The sequence below is a fragment of the Archocentrus centrarchus genome, chromosome 10 (genome assembly GCF_007364275.1).
Source record: "Archocentrus centrarchus isolate MPI-CPG fArcCen1 chromosome 10, fArcCen1, whole genome shotgun sequence".
In the NCBI taxonomy this organism is placed as follows: Eukaryota; Metazoa; Chordata; class Actinopteri; order Cichliformes; family Cichlidae; genus Archocentrus; species Archocentrus centrarchus.
The window spans coordinates 16,191,893-16,207,434 of record NC_044355.1 but is presented as its reverse complement, the minus strand read 5'-3'; the positions used below and the strand labels follow the sequence as shown (position 1 = coordinate 16,207,434).

Sequence of the window (15,542 nt, the reverse complement as noted above, 5' to 3'; positions counted from 1 at the left end):
CTATGCATTCCCTGCAATGTCATCATACTTAATGTGTTTTTTAAAGTCCTTTTTGGTTTTTGGAAACACGCCCCCTGTAATTTAATGTTAGTGTTACATTTTCCATTTATACCTAAATCTTTGACATAAACACCACGTTACCACATATCCTTGTTATACCTCAACAAATGCGCATGATGTCAGTATATACCAGTATACGCGAAGGCACGGTCAATCTCCACCCTTCTGTGGCAATAAATTCAAAGCCTGATTCAGCTTCTGTACCGCAGAAGGGAACGTCGATTCCTGGAAGACAGGAATGTGATGGCTGGTCGTTGAAAGAAATCCTAGATGCGTTGTTGATTTATTTTACTAACACCACAAGAGGTTTTGTCTGTTTAAGCTCTTTCTTCCACTAACCATGGGATGTAGCACATTTGGGCTTCCCCTTGGCCTTACTTTTATTTTTCTTGTCCTCGGCCCCGTCACTGGAGACGTGAGCTATTCTATCCAGGAGGAGATCAAGCATGGATCTGTTATTGGAAATATCGCAAAGGATCTGGGAATTGATTTGGGCAGCCTGTCCGCTAGAAAAGCCCGTATAGATAAAGAGAGCAATGGTGTTAAGTACTGCAGCGTAAATCTCAATACTGGCGAATTAATTACACAAGAAAGGATTGACCGAGAAGGGCTTTGTGCGAGAAAGGCATCGTGTGTTCTGAAACAGGAACTGGTGCTGGAAAATCCATTAGAACTGCATCGCATTAATATCCGCGTTCAAGACATCAACGATAACTCACCAAAATTTAAGGAGGAATCACTTAACTTCGAAATTCGAGAATCGGCAGGCAAAGGTGCACGTTTCCTCCTTGATGAAGCGCACGATGCAGACATCGGAGAAAATGCAGTTCAGGGCTATTCACTTCAGCAGAATGATCATTTCAAACTAAACATTAAATCTAAAGGTGGTGGGAGAAAATATGGTGAACTAGTCTTGGACAAAGAACTCGACAGGGAGGACAAAAAAGAGATTGTGCTGTTACTGACTGCCTTCGATGGAGGCTCTCCTCGGAGATCAGGCACTGTGGTCATACACGTCACTGTACTGGATGCTAATGATAACGTACCAGTGTTTAGCCAGAACGTCTATAAAGCAAGTCTGCCCGAAAACTCTCCACTGGATACTGTTGTTCTCACAGTTAGCGCCACGGATGCAGATGAAGGGGTGAATGGTGAAGTTAATTATGGGTTTGACCACGTTTCTGAAGAAAGACAAGTCTTTTCTTTGGACCCCAAAACAGGAGAAGTGAAAGTGGCTGGAGCTATTGATTATGAAAAGGAATCGTCATATGAAATGCAGATCAGTGCTAAAGATGGTTTGGGATTAGCATCATATGCGACTCTCTTAATTGAGATTATGGATGTAAATGACAACGTCCCAGTTATATATCTGAAATCACTGACTAACTCCATACCTGAAAACGCGCCACCTGGTACAGAGGTGGGCATCATTAACGTGCAAGACAGAGACTCTGCAAATAACCGACAGGTCCGCTGCTTCATCCAGCAGGGTGTCCCCTTTAAGTTGATTCCCTCAATTAAAAACTATTATTCTCTGGTGACCACAGGACAACTGGATCGTGAAATAGTGTCTGATTACAACATTACAATCACAGCCACTGACGAGGGCTCTCCACCTCTGTCCTCCTCTAAAACTGTTCACTTATCTGTAGCTGACATCAACGACAACCCACCTGTGTTTGAGGAACAGTCGTACAGCGCATATATGAGTGAAAATAACAAACCTGGCTCCACTTTATGTTCCGTTACTGCTCGAGACCCCGACTGGAGACAAAACGGTACAGTGATTTATTCTCTGTTACCTGGTGATGTGAACGGTGCCCCGGTGTCCTCCTATCTATCTGTGAATGGAGACACGGGGGTAATCCACGCTGTGAGGTCGTTTGATTACGAACAGTTCAGGAGTTTCAAAGTCCACGTGATGGCCAGAGACAACGGTTCTCCTCCTCTCAGCAGCAACGTGACCGTGAGTGTGTTTATCTCGGATGTGAACGACAACTCTCCTCAGATCCTGTACCCCTCCCCGGAGGGCAACTCCTTCATGACCGAGCTGGTCCCCAAAGCTGCACACGGAGGCTCTCTGGTGTCCAAAGTGATAGCAGTGGACGCGGACTCGGGGCAGAACGCCTGGCTGTCCTATCATATAATCAAATCCACTGATCCGGGACTTTTTACTGTTGGTCTCCACAGCGGAGAGATCAGGACACAGCGGGACATTTCTGAATCTGACAGCATGAAACAGAACCTGATAGTCTCTGTGAAAGATAACGGACAGCCCTCTCTGTCTGCCACCTGTTCCATGTATTTACTAATTTCTGATAATTTGGCTGAGGTGCCAGAATTGAAGGATATTTCTTATGATGACAAAAATTCCAAATTGACCTCTTACCTGATCATTGCGCTGGTGTCTGTGTCCACCTTCTTTCTGACCTTCATCATCATCATCTTGGGTTTGAGGTTTTGTCGCAGGAGAAAGCCCAGACTGTTGTTTGATGGAGCAGTTGCCATCCCCAGCGGTTATCTCCCTCCTAATTACGCAGACGTTGACGGCACAGGGACTTTACGCAGCACTTACAATTATGACGCGTACCTGACAACAGGTTCTAGAACCAGTGATTTTAAGTTTGTGACATCATACAATGACAACACGCTCCCTGCTGACCAGACGCTGAAGAAAAGTCCATCAGACTTTGCTGACGTATTCGGAGATCGTGATGCTTCACCAGAGGTAGGAACAGGCGTTACATGTCGCGTGATTTTCTTGGAATTCAATGATGCAGGCAGTGACCATACTTTCTCTGCTTGTCTTTCACTTTTTTAAGATTCTAACTTCAAACTTCATATGCCTTAAAAATGCCTTGCGCAAATCCCATTAACAGTCCCTACAGTTGTCAATATTTGTCTTTATTTTTTAGCTTCAGTCTTCTAAATATGTGATATTCTTATTATTTTCTTCTCTTCAGTAATGGTTTTTTTTTTCCTTGCCCCTGATGTCGTCTTTTGAGCAGAGCTGTCGCTGTTCCATGCTCTCATCACTTCTCTGTCCTTGGTGCTGAACCAACTGACCTTGTGGCTCGTGGGATTAGCACTCAGTAATCACACACTCCCATCCCAGTTTGCAAAAAGTTTAGATTACAGTTTAATTTATTTCTCATCGAGATACCTGTGCCTCATTTCGCGTCTTAAATAGGCCTTTAAATTACGCTTACCCTTTAATATTAAGAAACACAGGTCACATTAGTGGAATGTCAGAAAAAAACTGTATTCGGTGTTCTCACGTTTCACTATATTTAATTAAAATATTCCTTGCATGTTGTAATATCTAGGTTGTTGTTGTTAACTTTTTGCTGCTAACTTGTCTGTTCTGTGCGGTATATGTCTAACTTTCCGTTTCTGTTTGAGATCCCACAGCAAATTCAATCTAAACATTTTTTAAAGTTTTTTGCAGGTAAGTAGTGAAACATAAACACCTACGTGCTCCTCCTTTTTTTTCTTTTTTTTTTTTGCCAGTTTGTAACTTACCGTACATTTATATTGTCTGTTATTATGTGGTATTCACGGTCGGAAACACATTTCTCCATTTGTCATGGCAAATTTGTTTAAATGTCTTCAAACTTTTGAGAAAAGGAAAAAACGGCGGCGAGAGACAGAAAGAGATGTGTTCGAAAGTGGGAGAGTTTTTATTTCCTATGTGATGTTAAAATACGTTACATATAACACTAAAGGAAATGAGCTGTGGCAAGTATTATATGGTACTTTTTTATGGTTATCACTGTCACATTCTTTACGTGGACTTCTTCTGAGGTAGACACATTATTTTTGAAATCCTTCTTACTCAGACAATAAGTACCGATATTGACTTAAATGTTTAGCGAACACACACTAAAAAAACAAAAAACGGTAGCTGAAAAAAATGATTAAAGTTTGTTTTTGATCAAACGCTTTATCAAAAAGAAAAAAAAATCGGAAAATGCATTAAGAATGTTTGAAAAAAATCTCAAAAACTGTTATATATCCATTGTACTCACGGTGTCACTATAGACCAGCCAAGGATTTAGTGCTCAGCCCATTTTGCACACCACCCATTAATGGTAACGACTATCCTGCATTCTCTAGTCTTGAACACAAGCTACAGTTGCTTACATATTGATCCAAGGACATATTTCGAAGCTTTAACGTAACGTGTTTTAACTTGTGTAGTGCCGTTTGAGAATGTTGCAGAGACGGTGTATTTTTCAAAGCCTTGGCTTTGTCTTTTTCTTTGTTGTGGCACAATACGCACACGGAGACCTAAGCTATTCGGTGCAGGAGGAGCTGAAACGCGGATCTGTTATTGGAAATATCGCTAAAAATCTCGGCCTGGATCTGGATCGACTATCTGCTCGAAACCCTCGTGTTGATATGGAAGGAAGCGACAGACAGTACTGTGGGATAAACCAGAGAAGCGGAGATTTATTTGTTGCGGAAAGAATAGACCGAGAGGAGCAATGTGGGGAAAGGCCTTCGTGTATTCTCAAATTTGACTTGCTGTTAGAGAATCCGTTGGAGCTGCACCGGTTGTCCGTGCAGGTGCAGGACATAAACGACAATGCACCAGTATTTCCTAAGAATATTATAAAGCTGGAAATTACAGAATCAGCCGCGAAAGGAGCCAGGTATCGCATTAATGCAGCGCACGATGCAGACATAGGTCAAAACTCCGTTCAAAGCTACATTTTGCAACAAAACGCTCACTTCGTGTTCAGTAGTCAGACAACAAGTGCTGGTAGTAAATATGGTGAGCTGGTTTTAGATAAGGAGTTAGACCGAGAGGAGCAGCAGGAAATGAAATTACTGCTGACAGCCGTGGATGGTGGCTCGCCTCAGAGATCAGGGACAGCGGTCATACACGTAATTGTGCTTGATGCCAATGATAACGCCCCCGTGTTTTCAGAGGCCGTATATACAGCCAGTTTACCAGAAAACTCAGATTTGAGAACCCCAGTTATAAGAATAAGCGCATCAGATGCAGATGAGGGTGTCAATGGAGAGGTTACATATGAATTTAGTCGACTTCCTGATAAGTCACGAAAGCTCTTTTCACTTGATCCGAAAACTGGAGAAATTCTAGTAACGGGTCTCATAGATTATGAAGAGGGGTCGAAATACGAAGTAATTATTGAAGCCAAAGATGGTTACGGCCTTTCTTCAGAAGCAAAAGTGATCATTGATATCATTGATGTGAACGACAATGCTCCAGTGATATACCTGAAATCACTGTCTAACCCCATACCTGAAAACGCGCCACCTGATACAGAGGTGGGCATCATTAACGTGCAGGACAGAGACTCTGAGAATAACCGACAGGTCCGCTGCTCCATCCAGCAGGGTGTCCCCTTTAAGTTGGTTCCCTCAATTAAAAACTATTATTCTCTGGTGACCACAGGACAACTGGACCGCGAACTAGTGTCTGATTACAACATTACAATCACAGCCACTGACGAGGGCTCTCCACCTCTGTCCTCCTCTAAAACTGTTCACTTATCTGTAGCTGACATCAACGACAACCCACCTGTGTTTGAGGAACAGTCGTACAGCGCATATGTGAGTGAAAATAACAAACCTGGCTCCACTTTATGTTCCGTTAGTGCTCGAGACCCCGACTGGAGACAAAACGGTACAGTGATTTATTCTCTGTTACCTGGTGATGTGAACGGTGCTCCGGTGTCCTCCTATCTGTCTGTGAACGGAGACACGGGGGTGATCCACGCTGTGAGGTCATTTGATTATGAACAAATCAGAAATTTCAAAGTCCACGTGATGGCCAGAGACAACGGTTCTCCTCCTCTCAGCAGCAACGTGACCGTGAGTGTGTTCATCTCGGATGTGAACGACAACTCTCCTCAGATCCTGTACCCCTCCCCGGAGGGCAACTCCTTCATGACCGAGCTGGTCCCCAAAGCTGCACACGGAGGCTCACTGGTGTCCAAAGTCATAGCGGTGGACGCGGACTCGGGGCAGAACGCTTGGCTGTCCTATCATATAGTCAAATCCACTGATCCGGGACTTTTTGCTATTGGTCCCCACAGCGGAGAGATCAGGACACAGCGGGACATTTCTGAATCTGACAGCATGAAACAGAACCTGTTAGTGTCAGTGAAAGATAACGGACAGCCCTCTCTGTCTGCCACCTGTTCCATGTATTTACTGATTTCTGACAACTTGGCTGAGGTGCCAGAACTGAAAGACGTTTCTTATGATGACAAAAATTCCAAACTGACCTCTTACCTGATCATTGCGCTGGTGTCTGTGTCCACCTTTTTTCTGACCTTCATCATCATCATCCTGGGTTTGAGGTTTTGTCGCAGGCGAAAGCCCAGACTGTTGTTTGACGGAGCAGTTGCCATCCCCAGCGGTTATCTCCCTCCTAATTACGCAGACGTTGACGGCACAGGAACTTTACGCAGCACTTACAATTATGACGCGTACCTGACAACAGGTTCTAGAACCAGTGACTTTAAGTTTGTGACATCATACAATGACAACACGCTCCCTGCTGACCAGACGCTGAAGAAAAGTCCATCAGACTTTGCTGACGTATTCGGAGATCGTGATGCTTCACCGGAGGTAGGAACAGGCGTTATAATATCGTGTGATTTTCTTGGAATTCAGTGATGCAAGCTCTGCGGTCATGAGCATACTTTCTCTGCTTGTCTTTCACTTGGTGCTTTAAAAAAAAAATAATTCAAACTTCACATGCCTTAAAAAATGTCTTGCGTAAATCCCATTAACAGTCCCCACAGGTGTCAATATTTGTCTTTATTTTTTAGCTTCAGTCTTCTAAATATGTTATATTCTTATTATTTTCCTTCTCTTCAGTAAAGGATGTTATTTCCTTGTCCCTGATGTCGTCTTTTGAGCAGAGATGTCGCTGTTCCATGCTCGCATCATTCTCTGTCCTTGGTGCTGAACCAACTAACCTTGTGGCTCGTGGGATTAGCAGTCACACACACACACACACACAGACCCAATCCCAGTTTGTAAACAGTTTAGATTACAGTTTAATTTATTTCCCATCGAGATACTTGTGCCTCATTTAGTGTCTTAAATTGGCCTTTAAATTACGCTTAGCCTTTAATATTAAGAAGAACAGGTCACATCACTGGAATGACAGAAAAAAAATTGCATTCCGTCTGCTCACTTTTTATTATATTTAATTAAAATATTACTTGCATGTTATATTATTTACGTTGTTGTTGTTAACTTTTTGCTCCTAACTTGTCTGTTCTGTGCGGTATATGTATAATTGTGCGTTACTCTTTGAGAGTCCACAACAATTCAATCTAAACATTTTTTTTTTTTTTTTAGCTTTTTGCATGTAGGTAGTGAAACATAAACACCTACGTGCTCCTCCTTTTTTGTTAGTTTGTAACTTATCCTACATTTATATTATCTGTTAATGTGTGGTATTCACGGTCGGAAACCCATTTCTCCATTTGTCATGGCAAATTTGCTTAAATGCCGTCAACCTTTTGAGAACAGGAAATAAAATTAAAAAAAAAAAAACGGCGGCGAGAGACAGAAAGAGAGTGTGTTAGAGAGTGGGAGAATTTTAATTCCTATGTATTGTTAAAATACGTTGCATATAACACTAAAGGGAATGAGCTGTGGCAAATATTATATCACATTCTACTCTTTCATGGTTATCACTGTCACATTCTTTACGTAGACTTCTTCTGAGGTAGACACATTGTTCTGAAATCCTTCTACCGCAGACAGTAAGTATCAATATTGACTTAAAGATTTAGCAAACACACACAAAAACAAACAAAAAACGGTAGTTCAAACAAAAAAATAGGTTTGCTTTTGATCAAACACTTCATCCAAAAGATCGGGAAATGCATCAAGAATATTTGCACTAAGTCTCAAAAACTGTTATATATCCATTGTACTCACGGTGTCACTATAGACCAGCCAAGGATTTAGTGCTCAGCCCATTTTGCACACCAGCCATTAATGGTAACGATTATCCTGCATTCTCTAGTGTTCAACGCCAACGACAGTTGCTTACATATTGATCCAGGGACATATTTCGAAGCTTTAAACTACCGTGTTTTAACTTGTGTAGTGCTGTTTGAGAATGTTGCAGAGACGGTGTATTTTTCAAAGCCTTGGCTTTGCCCTTTTCTTTGTTGTGGCACAATACGCACACGGAGACCTAAGCTATTCAGTGCAGGAGGAGCTGAAACGCGGATCTGTTATTGGAAATATCGCTAAAAATCTCGGGCTGGGTCTGGATCAACTATCTGCTCGCAAACCTCGTGTTGATATGGAAGGAAGCGACAGACAGTACTGTGGGATAAACCAGAGAAGCGGAGATTTATTTGTTGCTGAGAGAATAGACCGAGAGGAGCAATGTGGGGAAAGGCCTTCGTGTGTTCTCAAATTTGACTTGCTGTTAGAGAATCCGTTGGAGCTGCACCGGTTGTCCGTGCAGGTGCAGGACATAAACGACAATGCGCCAGTATTTCCTAAGGATATTATAAAGCTGGAAATTAGAGAATCAGCTGACAAAGGAGCCAGGTATCGCATTAATGCAGCGCATGATGCAGACATAGGGCAAAACTCCGTTCAAAGCTACATTTTGCAACAAAACGCTCACTTCGTGTTCAGTAGTCAGACAACAAGTGCTGGTAGTAAATATGGTGAGCTGGTTTTAGATAAGGAGTTAGACCGAGAGGAGCAGCAGGAAATGAAATTACTGCTGACAGCCGTGGATGGTGGCTCGCCTCAGAGATCAGGGACAGCGGTCATACACGTAATTGTGCTTGATGCCAATGATAACGCCCCCGTGTTTTCAGAGGCCGTATATACAGCCAGTTTACCAGAAAACTCAGATTTGAGAACCCCAGTTATCAGAGTAAGCGCATCAGATGCAGATGAGGGTGTCAATGGAGAGGTTACATATGAATTTAGTCGACTTCCTGATAAGTCACGAAAGCTCTTTTCACTTGATCCGAAAACTGGAGAAATTCTAGTAACGGGTCTCATAGATTATGAAGAGGGGTCGAAATACGAAGTAATTATTGAAGCCAAAGATGGTTACGGCCTTTCTTCAGAAGCAAAAGTGATCATTGATATCATTGATGTGAACGACAATGCTCCAGTGATATACCTGAAATCACTGTCTAACCCCATACCTGAAAACGCGCCACCTGATACAGAGGTGGGCATCATTAACGTGCAGGACAGAGACTCTGAGAATAATCGACAGGTCCGCTGCTTCATCCAGCAGGGTGTCCCCTTTAAGTTGGTTCCCTCAATTAAAAACTATTATTCTCTGGTGACCACAGGACAACTGGACCGTGAACTAGTGTCTGATTACAACATTACAATCACAGCCACTGACGAGGGCTCTCCACCTCTGTCCTCCTCTAAAACTGTTCAGTTATCTGTAGCTGACATCAATGACAACCCACCTGTGTTTGAGGAACAGTCGTACAGCGCATATGTGAGTGAAAATAACAAACCTGGCTCCACTTTATGTTCCGTTAGTGCTCGAGATCCCGACTGGAGACAAAACGGTACAGTGATTTATTCTCTGTTACCTGGTGAGGTGAACGGTGCCCCGGTGTCCTCCTATCTGTCTGTGAACGGAGACACGGGGGTGATCCACGCTGTGAGGTCGTTCGATTATGAACAGTTCAGGAGTTTCAAAGTCCACGTGATGGCCAGAGACAACGGTTCTCCTCCTCTCAGCAGCAACGTGACCGTGAGTGTGTTCATCTCGGATGTGAACGACAACTCTCCTCAAATCCTGTACCCCTCCCCGGAGGGCAACTCGTTCATGACCGAGCTGGTCCCCAAAGCTGCACACGGAGGCTCTCTGGTGTCCAAAGTGATAGCAGTGGACGCGGACTCGGGGCAGAACGCCTGGCTGTCCTATCATATAATCAAATCCACTGATCCGGGACTTTTTACTATTGGTCTCCACAGCGGAGAGATCAGGACACAGCGGGACATTTCTGAATCTGACAGCATGAAACAGAACCTGATAGTGGCAGTGAAAGATAACGGACAGCCCTCTCTGTCTGCCACCTGTTCCATGTATTTACTGATTTCTGACAATTTGGCTGAGGTGCCAGAACTGAAAGATATTTCTTATGATGAGAAAAATTCCAAATTGACCTCTTATCTGATCATTGCGCTGGTGTCTGTGTCCACCTTTTTTCTGACCTTCATCATCATCATCCTGGGTTTGAGGTTTTGTCGCAGGAGAAAGCCCAGACTGTTGTTTGATGGAGCAGTTGCCATCCCCAGTGGTTATCTCCCTCCTAATTACGCAGACGTTGACGGCACAGGAACTTTACGCAGCACTTACAATTATGACGCGTACCTGACAACAGGTTCTAGAACCAGTGACTTTAAGTTTGTGACATCATACAATGACAACACGCTGCCTGCTGACCAGACACTGAAGAAAAGCCCATCAGACTTTCTTGATGTGTTTGGAAACTGTGATGGCTCTCCTGAGGTAGGAGCAAATTTATTCACTGTAAACTAATTTCCAGTGACCCGACAATGGTTTCTTGAAATGTTTGTCCTTGACTTTTTTGGTTGCACTACGTTTGCCTTTTGTTATTGCGAAGTTCTAGAAGTGTTTTTTGGGGGGGGGTTTTAAACAAAATCACGACGTAGAGTGAAGCATTCAGTTTCCTTTTTAACAATAATTTAAATCATTGACTTTATATCACGTTCCAAATACTGTCGGCTCTCATTTAGATTAAGCTCCACCAGAGAAAGTCTCCAAAATTAGATCATTCTTGTTGTGTCCAAGGTGCTGAACTGTCCTTTATGTAATATAACTTCCACAGTAATAAGTTACCTAAGGTTTTTGCGCTTTCTGCTTGCCAAGTTTTGTTTATGTTCATCTGTTCTGATAAATGTGTGTGTGTGTGTGTGTATGTGTGTGTATATATATGTATGTATATATATATATATATATATATAATGTCTAAAGTTATGATAAGAAGAGCATAGGTGGTCTCATATGTGGTGGACACCGTCGGAGCACTTTTCACAAGAAAAGTCAGCGAATTTGATTGTTTTGCTTGAGTATTTTTTCGGGATGGTTTTTATTGGTTCTCATTTTACAGTTTCAATATGATTTGCTAGTTATTTGACTTTTTTTGTTTGTTTGTTTTTGTTTTTGTTTTTTTTTGGATATGCCATGTATGCATGTTATGCAAAACACTACAAAGCCCCATTCCATATAAGGCATGTCTTTTGCATTATATGAATTAACTTTTCAAGTAAAAATGTTGCCCAACAAAATTTGAAAGTTTTTGGATCGTGTTTTCACAGATGTCATGTCTTTAATTTTCAGTGGCAGTGATAGTCCAGGGAACATACACACTCACACAGAAGGGTGAGGAAAGAGTGAGAGAAGGCCTTTTATTAACTTAAAGGAAGAAACTACCACTCCATAGGTTTTCCAAAATATCCCGCAATTTGTGGTGAAACTAAACATCTTATTTGATGCTATTGCGGTTTTCATGTAAAAAGTGTTATTTTCTTAGGTTTTATAAAGGCTATTGGTCAGTCTGTCTTTAAGTATGTCAAACATTAGAACTAAATCAGATAGCAACAGCACCAGGTTTTAAATTTTATCTAAAAATATACAGTCCCCTGTCAGACAATTGCAACAGTAAGTGACATATTTTTGTTCTGCAGGACAGATTCAAGCAATCACAGAAACTGCTTTTTTGCCATATAAATATATTACAGATTTTTCTACATCTTCCACGCTGTTAAATCTCTTGCTGAACAATATTTATTTCACATTAAACTCCCTCTCACTGCGGTGTATTAACAGAGTAAGAAGTGCAGTTTTGAACATGTAAAACCATGATTTACAGTGTAAAACAACCAATTAATATTGCGCGGGGTTTAATCTAAAAAGAAAACTCGTTAATAAAAAGTCATTTTTCACCTCTATAAGATAAAAAGTGTGCGTGTGCGTGTGTGTGTGTGTGTTTGTTTTAATAATGCAACCATACAAGCTGTCAAGGGAGGTATTCAACAAAGTTGTTCTGTTTCACTTCATACAGCTGTAACATAGGAAGGAGGAAATGAATAAGACATAGGTGCGTTCTAACATTTGTACAATATAAGTTTGGCATGTTGATCTCCTCTTTCACTATATATATATATATATATATATATATATATATATATATATATATATATATATATATATATATATATATATATATATATATATATATATATATATAGTTATCTGCCTTGTTATATAGTTATCTGCCTTATTTTATTTTATTTTTAAACAAATGTAGTGTAGATTGGAAAATATCTCTAAACCTACCTGTGTTTGATATGAACTCATATTATTGCGCTGTTATACCTAGAGAAATACTCATGGTGTCAGTGTGTACCAGCAAACGAGAGGGCGCAGTCATTCCCCACCCTTCTGTGTCAAGGACCTTAAAGCTCGATCGTATTATTCTAATTCTGTTTGCAAAATGTTCAGTGATATAACCTGCATGTACTAATTTAGAGTATGGCAGGAAATTCCTCATTGTAGAACCTACTTTACATACCTGGAAGCAGCATTCGTTTTTCTTGCAGTAACAATGGGATACATATTTGCGCTGCACTGCGGCTTTGCTTTTATTTTTCTTACCCTCGGCCCCGTCATTGCAGACGTGAACTATTCTATGTCAGAGGAGATGAAACGTGGATCTGTAATTGGAAATATCGCTAAGGATCTGGGACTTGATTTGGGCAGACTGTCTGCTCGAAAGGCCCGTATTGATACAGAGGATAACAGTGTTAAGTACTGCAGCGTGACTCTCAACACAGGGGAGTTAATTGTACAAGAAAGGATTGACCGAGAAGGACTCTGTGCGAAAAAGGCATTGTGTGTTCTGAAACAGGAACTGCTGCTGGAAAATCCTTTGGAACTCCATCGCATTAATATCCGAGTTCAAGACATCAACGATAACTCACCACTTTTTAAGGAAGATACACTTAAGATCGAAATACAGGAATCAGCAGATAACGGCGAACGTTTTCTTCTGGGAGAAGCACACGACGCAGACATAGGAGAAAATGCTGTTCAAAGCTATTCACTTCAGCAGAATGATCATTTCAAACTAAACGTAAACACAAATGCGGGTGGTCGGAAATACTGTGAACTAGTTTTAGACAAAGAACTCGACAGGGAGGACAAAAAAGAGATTGCGCTGTTACTGACCGCCTTTGATGGAGGCTCTCCTCAGAGATCAGGCACTGTAGTCATACATGTCACTGTACTGGACGCTAATGATAATGTACCAGTGTTTAGTCAGAATGTCTATAAAGCTACTATGCCTGAAAACTCTCCACTGGAAACATTAGTAATCATAGTGAGTGCTACTGATACAGATGAAGGTTTAAATAGCGAAATTACTTATGGATTTGATCATATTTCAGGTGAAAGTAGCGATGTGTTTTCATTAAATCCCAAAACAGGAGAAGTTCGTGTAGCTGGACCTATTGATTATGAAAAAGTGTCATCATATGAAATGCACATAAGCGCCAAAGATGGATTGGGACTAGTTTCATATTCAACATTAAATGTTGAAGTTACTGACATGAACGACAATGCCCCAGTTATATATCTGAAATCACTGTCTAACCCAATACCGGAGAACGCGTCACCTGGTACAGAGGTGGGCATCATTAACGTGCAGGACAGAGACTCTGAGAATAATCGACAGGTCCGCTGCTCCATCCAGCAGGGTGTCCCCTTTAAGTTGGTTCCCTCAATTAAAAACTATTATTCTCTGGTGACCACAGGACAACTGGATCGTGAACTGGTGTCTGATTACAACATTACAATCACAGCCACTGACGAGGGCTCTCCACCTCTGTCCTCCTCTAAAACTGTTCACTTATCTGTAGCTGACATCAATGACAACCCACCTGTGTTTGAGGAACAGTCGTACAGCGCATATGTGAGTGAAAATAACAAACCTGGCTCCACTTTATGTTCCGTTACTGCTCGAGATCCCGACTGGAGACAAAACGGTACAGTGATTTATTCTCTGTTACCTGGTGAGGTGAACGGTGCTCCGGTGTCCTCCTATCTGTCTGTGAACGGAGACACGGGGGTGATCCACGCTGTGAGGTCGTTTGATTATGAACAGTTCAGGAGTTTCAAAGTCCACGTGATGGCCAGAGACAACGGTTCTCCTCCTCTCAGCAGCAATGTGACCGTGAGTGTGTTCATCTCGGATGTGAATGACAACTCTCCTCAGATCTTGTACCCCTCCCCGGAGGTCAATTCGTTCATGACCGAGCTGGTCCCCAAAGCTGCACACGGAGGCTCTCTGGTGTCCAAAGTGATAGCGGTGGACGCGGACTCCGGACAGAACGCCTGGCTGTCCTATCATATAGTCAAATCCACTGATTCGGGACTTTTTACTATTGGTCTCCACAGCGGAGAGATCAGGACACAGCGGGACATTTCTGAATCTGACAGCACGAAGCAGAACCTGATAGTGTCAGTGAAAGATAACGGACAGCCCTCTCTGTCTGCCACCTGTTCCATGTATTTAGTTATTTCTGACAACTTGGCTGAGGTGCCAGAACTGAAGGATATTTCTTATAGTGACAGCAACTCCAAACTGACCTCATATCTGATCATAGCTCTGGTGTCTGTGTCCACCTTTTTTCTGACCTTCATCATCATCATCCTGGGTTTGAGGTTTTGTCGCAGGAGAAAGCCCAGACTGTTGTTTGACGGAGCAGTTGCCATCCCCAGCGGTTATCTCCCTCCTAATTACTCAGATGTTGACGGCACAGGAACTTTACGCAGCACTTACAATTATGACGCGTACCTGACAACAGGTTCTAGAACCAGTGACTTTAAGTTTGTGACATCATACAATGACAACACGCTGCCTGCTGACCAGACTCTGAAGAAAAGTCCATCAGACTTGGCTGATGATTTTGGAGAATTAACGGGGTCCTTGCAGGTATGAACAGCATAGTTTTTGTCACAAACAGTTAAACTCAAACATACAACCACTGAGCCCTTTCAAACACTGAGCATTTAGTTAGTCTTGTAAAAAGGTCTTTAATCTTAATGCTGACTGTATTTGTTTTATATGACTTTTCATTTGAATTAAATTGTCTTGTAGATATTTTAAATCAGTAATCATTCTTTCTTCACAATAGTTTTTTAATTTTTTTGGTTAGTTTTCTAACGTTAATGGTGGAATAAATCATTGTAATTCATTTGGCTTACATTGACAGTTACTTTTTAAAGCATAATATCTTTTTTTAATTGTCTTTAGTTTTATCATTTTACTGCTGAATCATTAACAAAAATGCTTGGGTGGTGCTGTCTCTAGGTGCTGGCTTTGTTATCCTATCAGTCCCTGTTCCAAAAAAAAAAAAAAAGAAAATAAACAAAAAAAAAAGTTCCGGTTCCGGAG

At 41.8% G+C, this 15,542-nt stretch overlaps 3 protein-coding genes across 18 annotated transcripts in view; all 3 read left to right on the top strand.

Annotated features, from left to right (window-relative positions):
- The window catches only part of LOC115786625 (protocadherin gamma-C5-like), a 365,072-nt gene that overhangs the window by 117,268 nt on the left and 232,262 nt on the right, over positions 1–15,542 (top strand). For 2 of the 16 annotated variants that reach the window (XM_030738913.1, XM_030738893.1), the window contains exon 1: positions 4,258–6,666. The exons of 12 other annotated variants lie outside the window; for them this stretch is intronic. In XM_030738913.1, coding sequence (XP_030594773.1) covers positions 4,273–6,666 — 2,394 coding nt within the window. In that variant the 5' untranslated portion in view covers positions 4,258–4,272. Of the gene's footprint in view, positions 1–4,257; positions 6,667–8,179; positions 10,574–15,542 lie in introns of those variants that run through there. 2 more of the 16 variants (XM_030738915.1, XM_030738894.1) reach the window with 1 other exon arrangement.
- LOC115787075 (protocadherin gamma-A11-like) lies at positions 298–2,936 on the top strand. Its single transcript, XM_030739649.1, has 2 exons — positions 298–2,788; positions 2,883–2,936. Exons 1-2 carry the CDS (start codon positions 401–403, stop codon positions 2,934–2,936), a joined length of 2,442 nt encoding a protein of 813 aa, XP_030595509.1. The 5' UTR covers positions 298–400.
- LOC115787074 (protocadherin beta-16-like) overlaps positions 12,693–15,542 on the top strand; it is a 28,202-nt gene continuing 25,352 nt past the window's right edge. The window contains exon 1 of the mRNA XM_030739648.1: positions 12,693–13,772. Coding sequence (XP_030595508.1) covers positions 12,693–13,772 — 1,080 coding nt within the window. The remainder of the gene's footprint in view (positions 13,773–15,542) is intronic.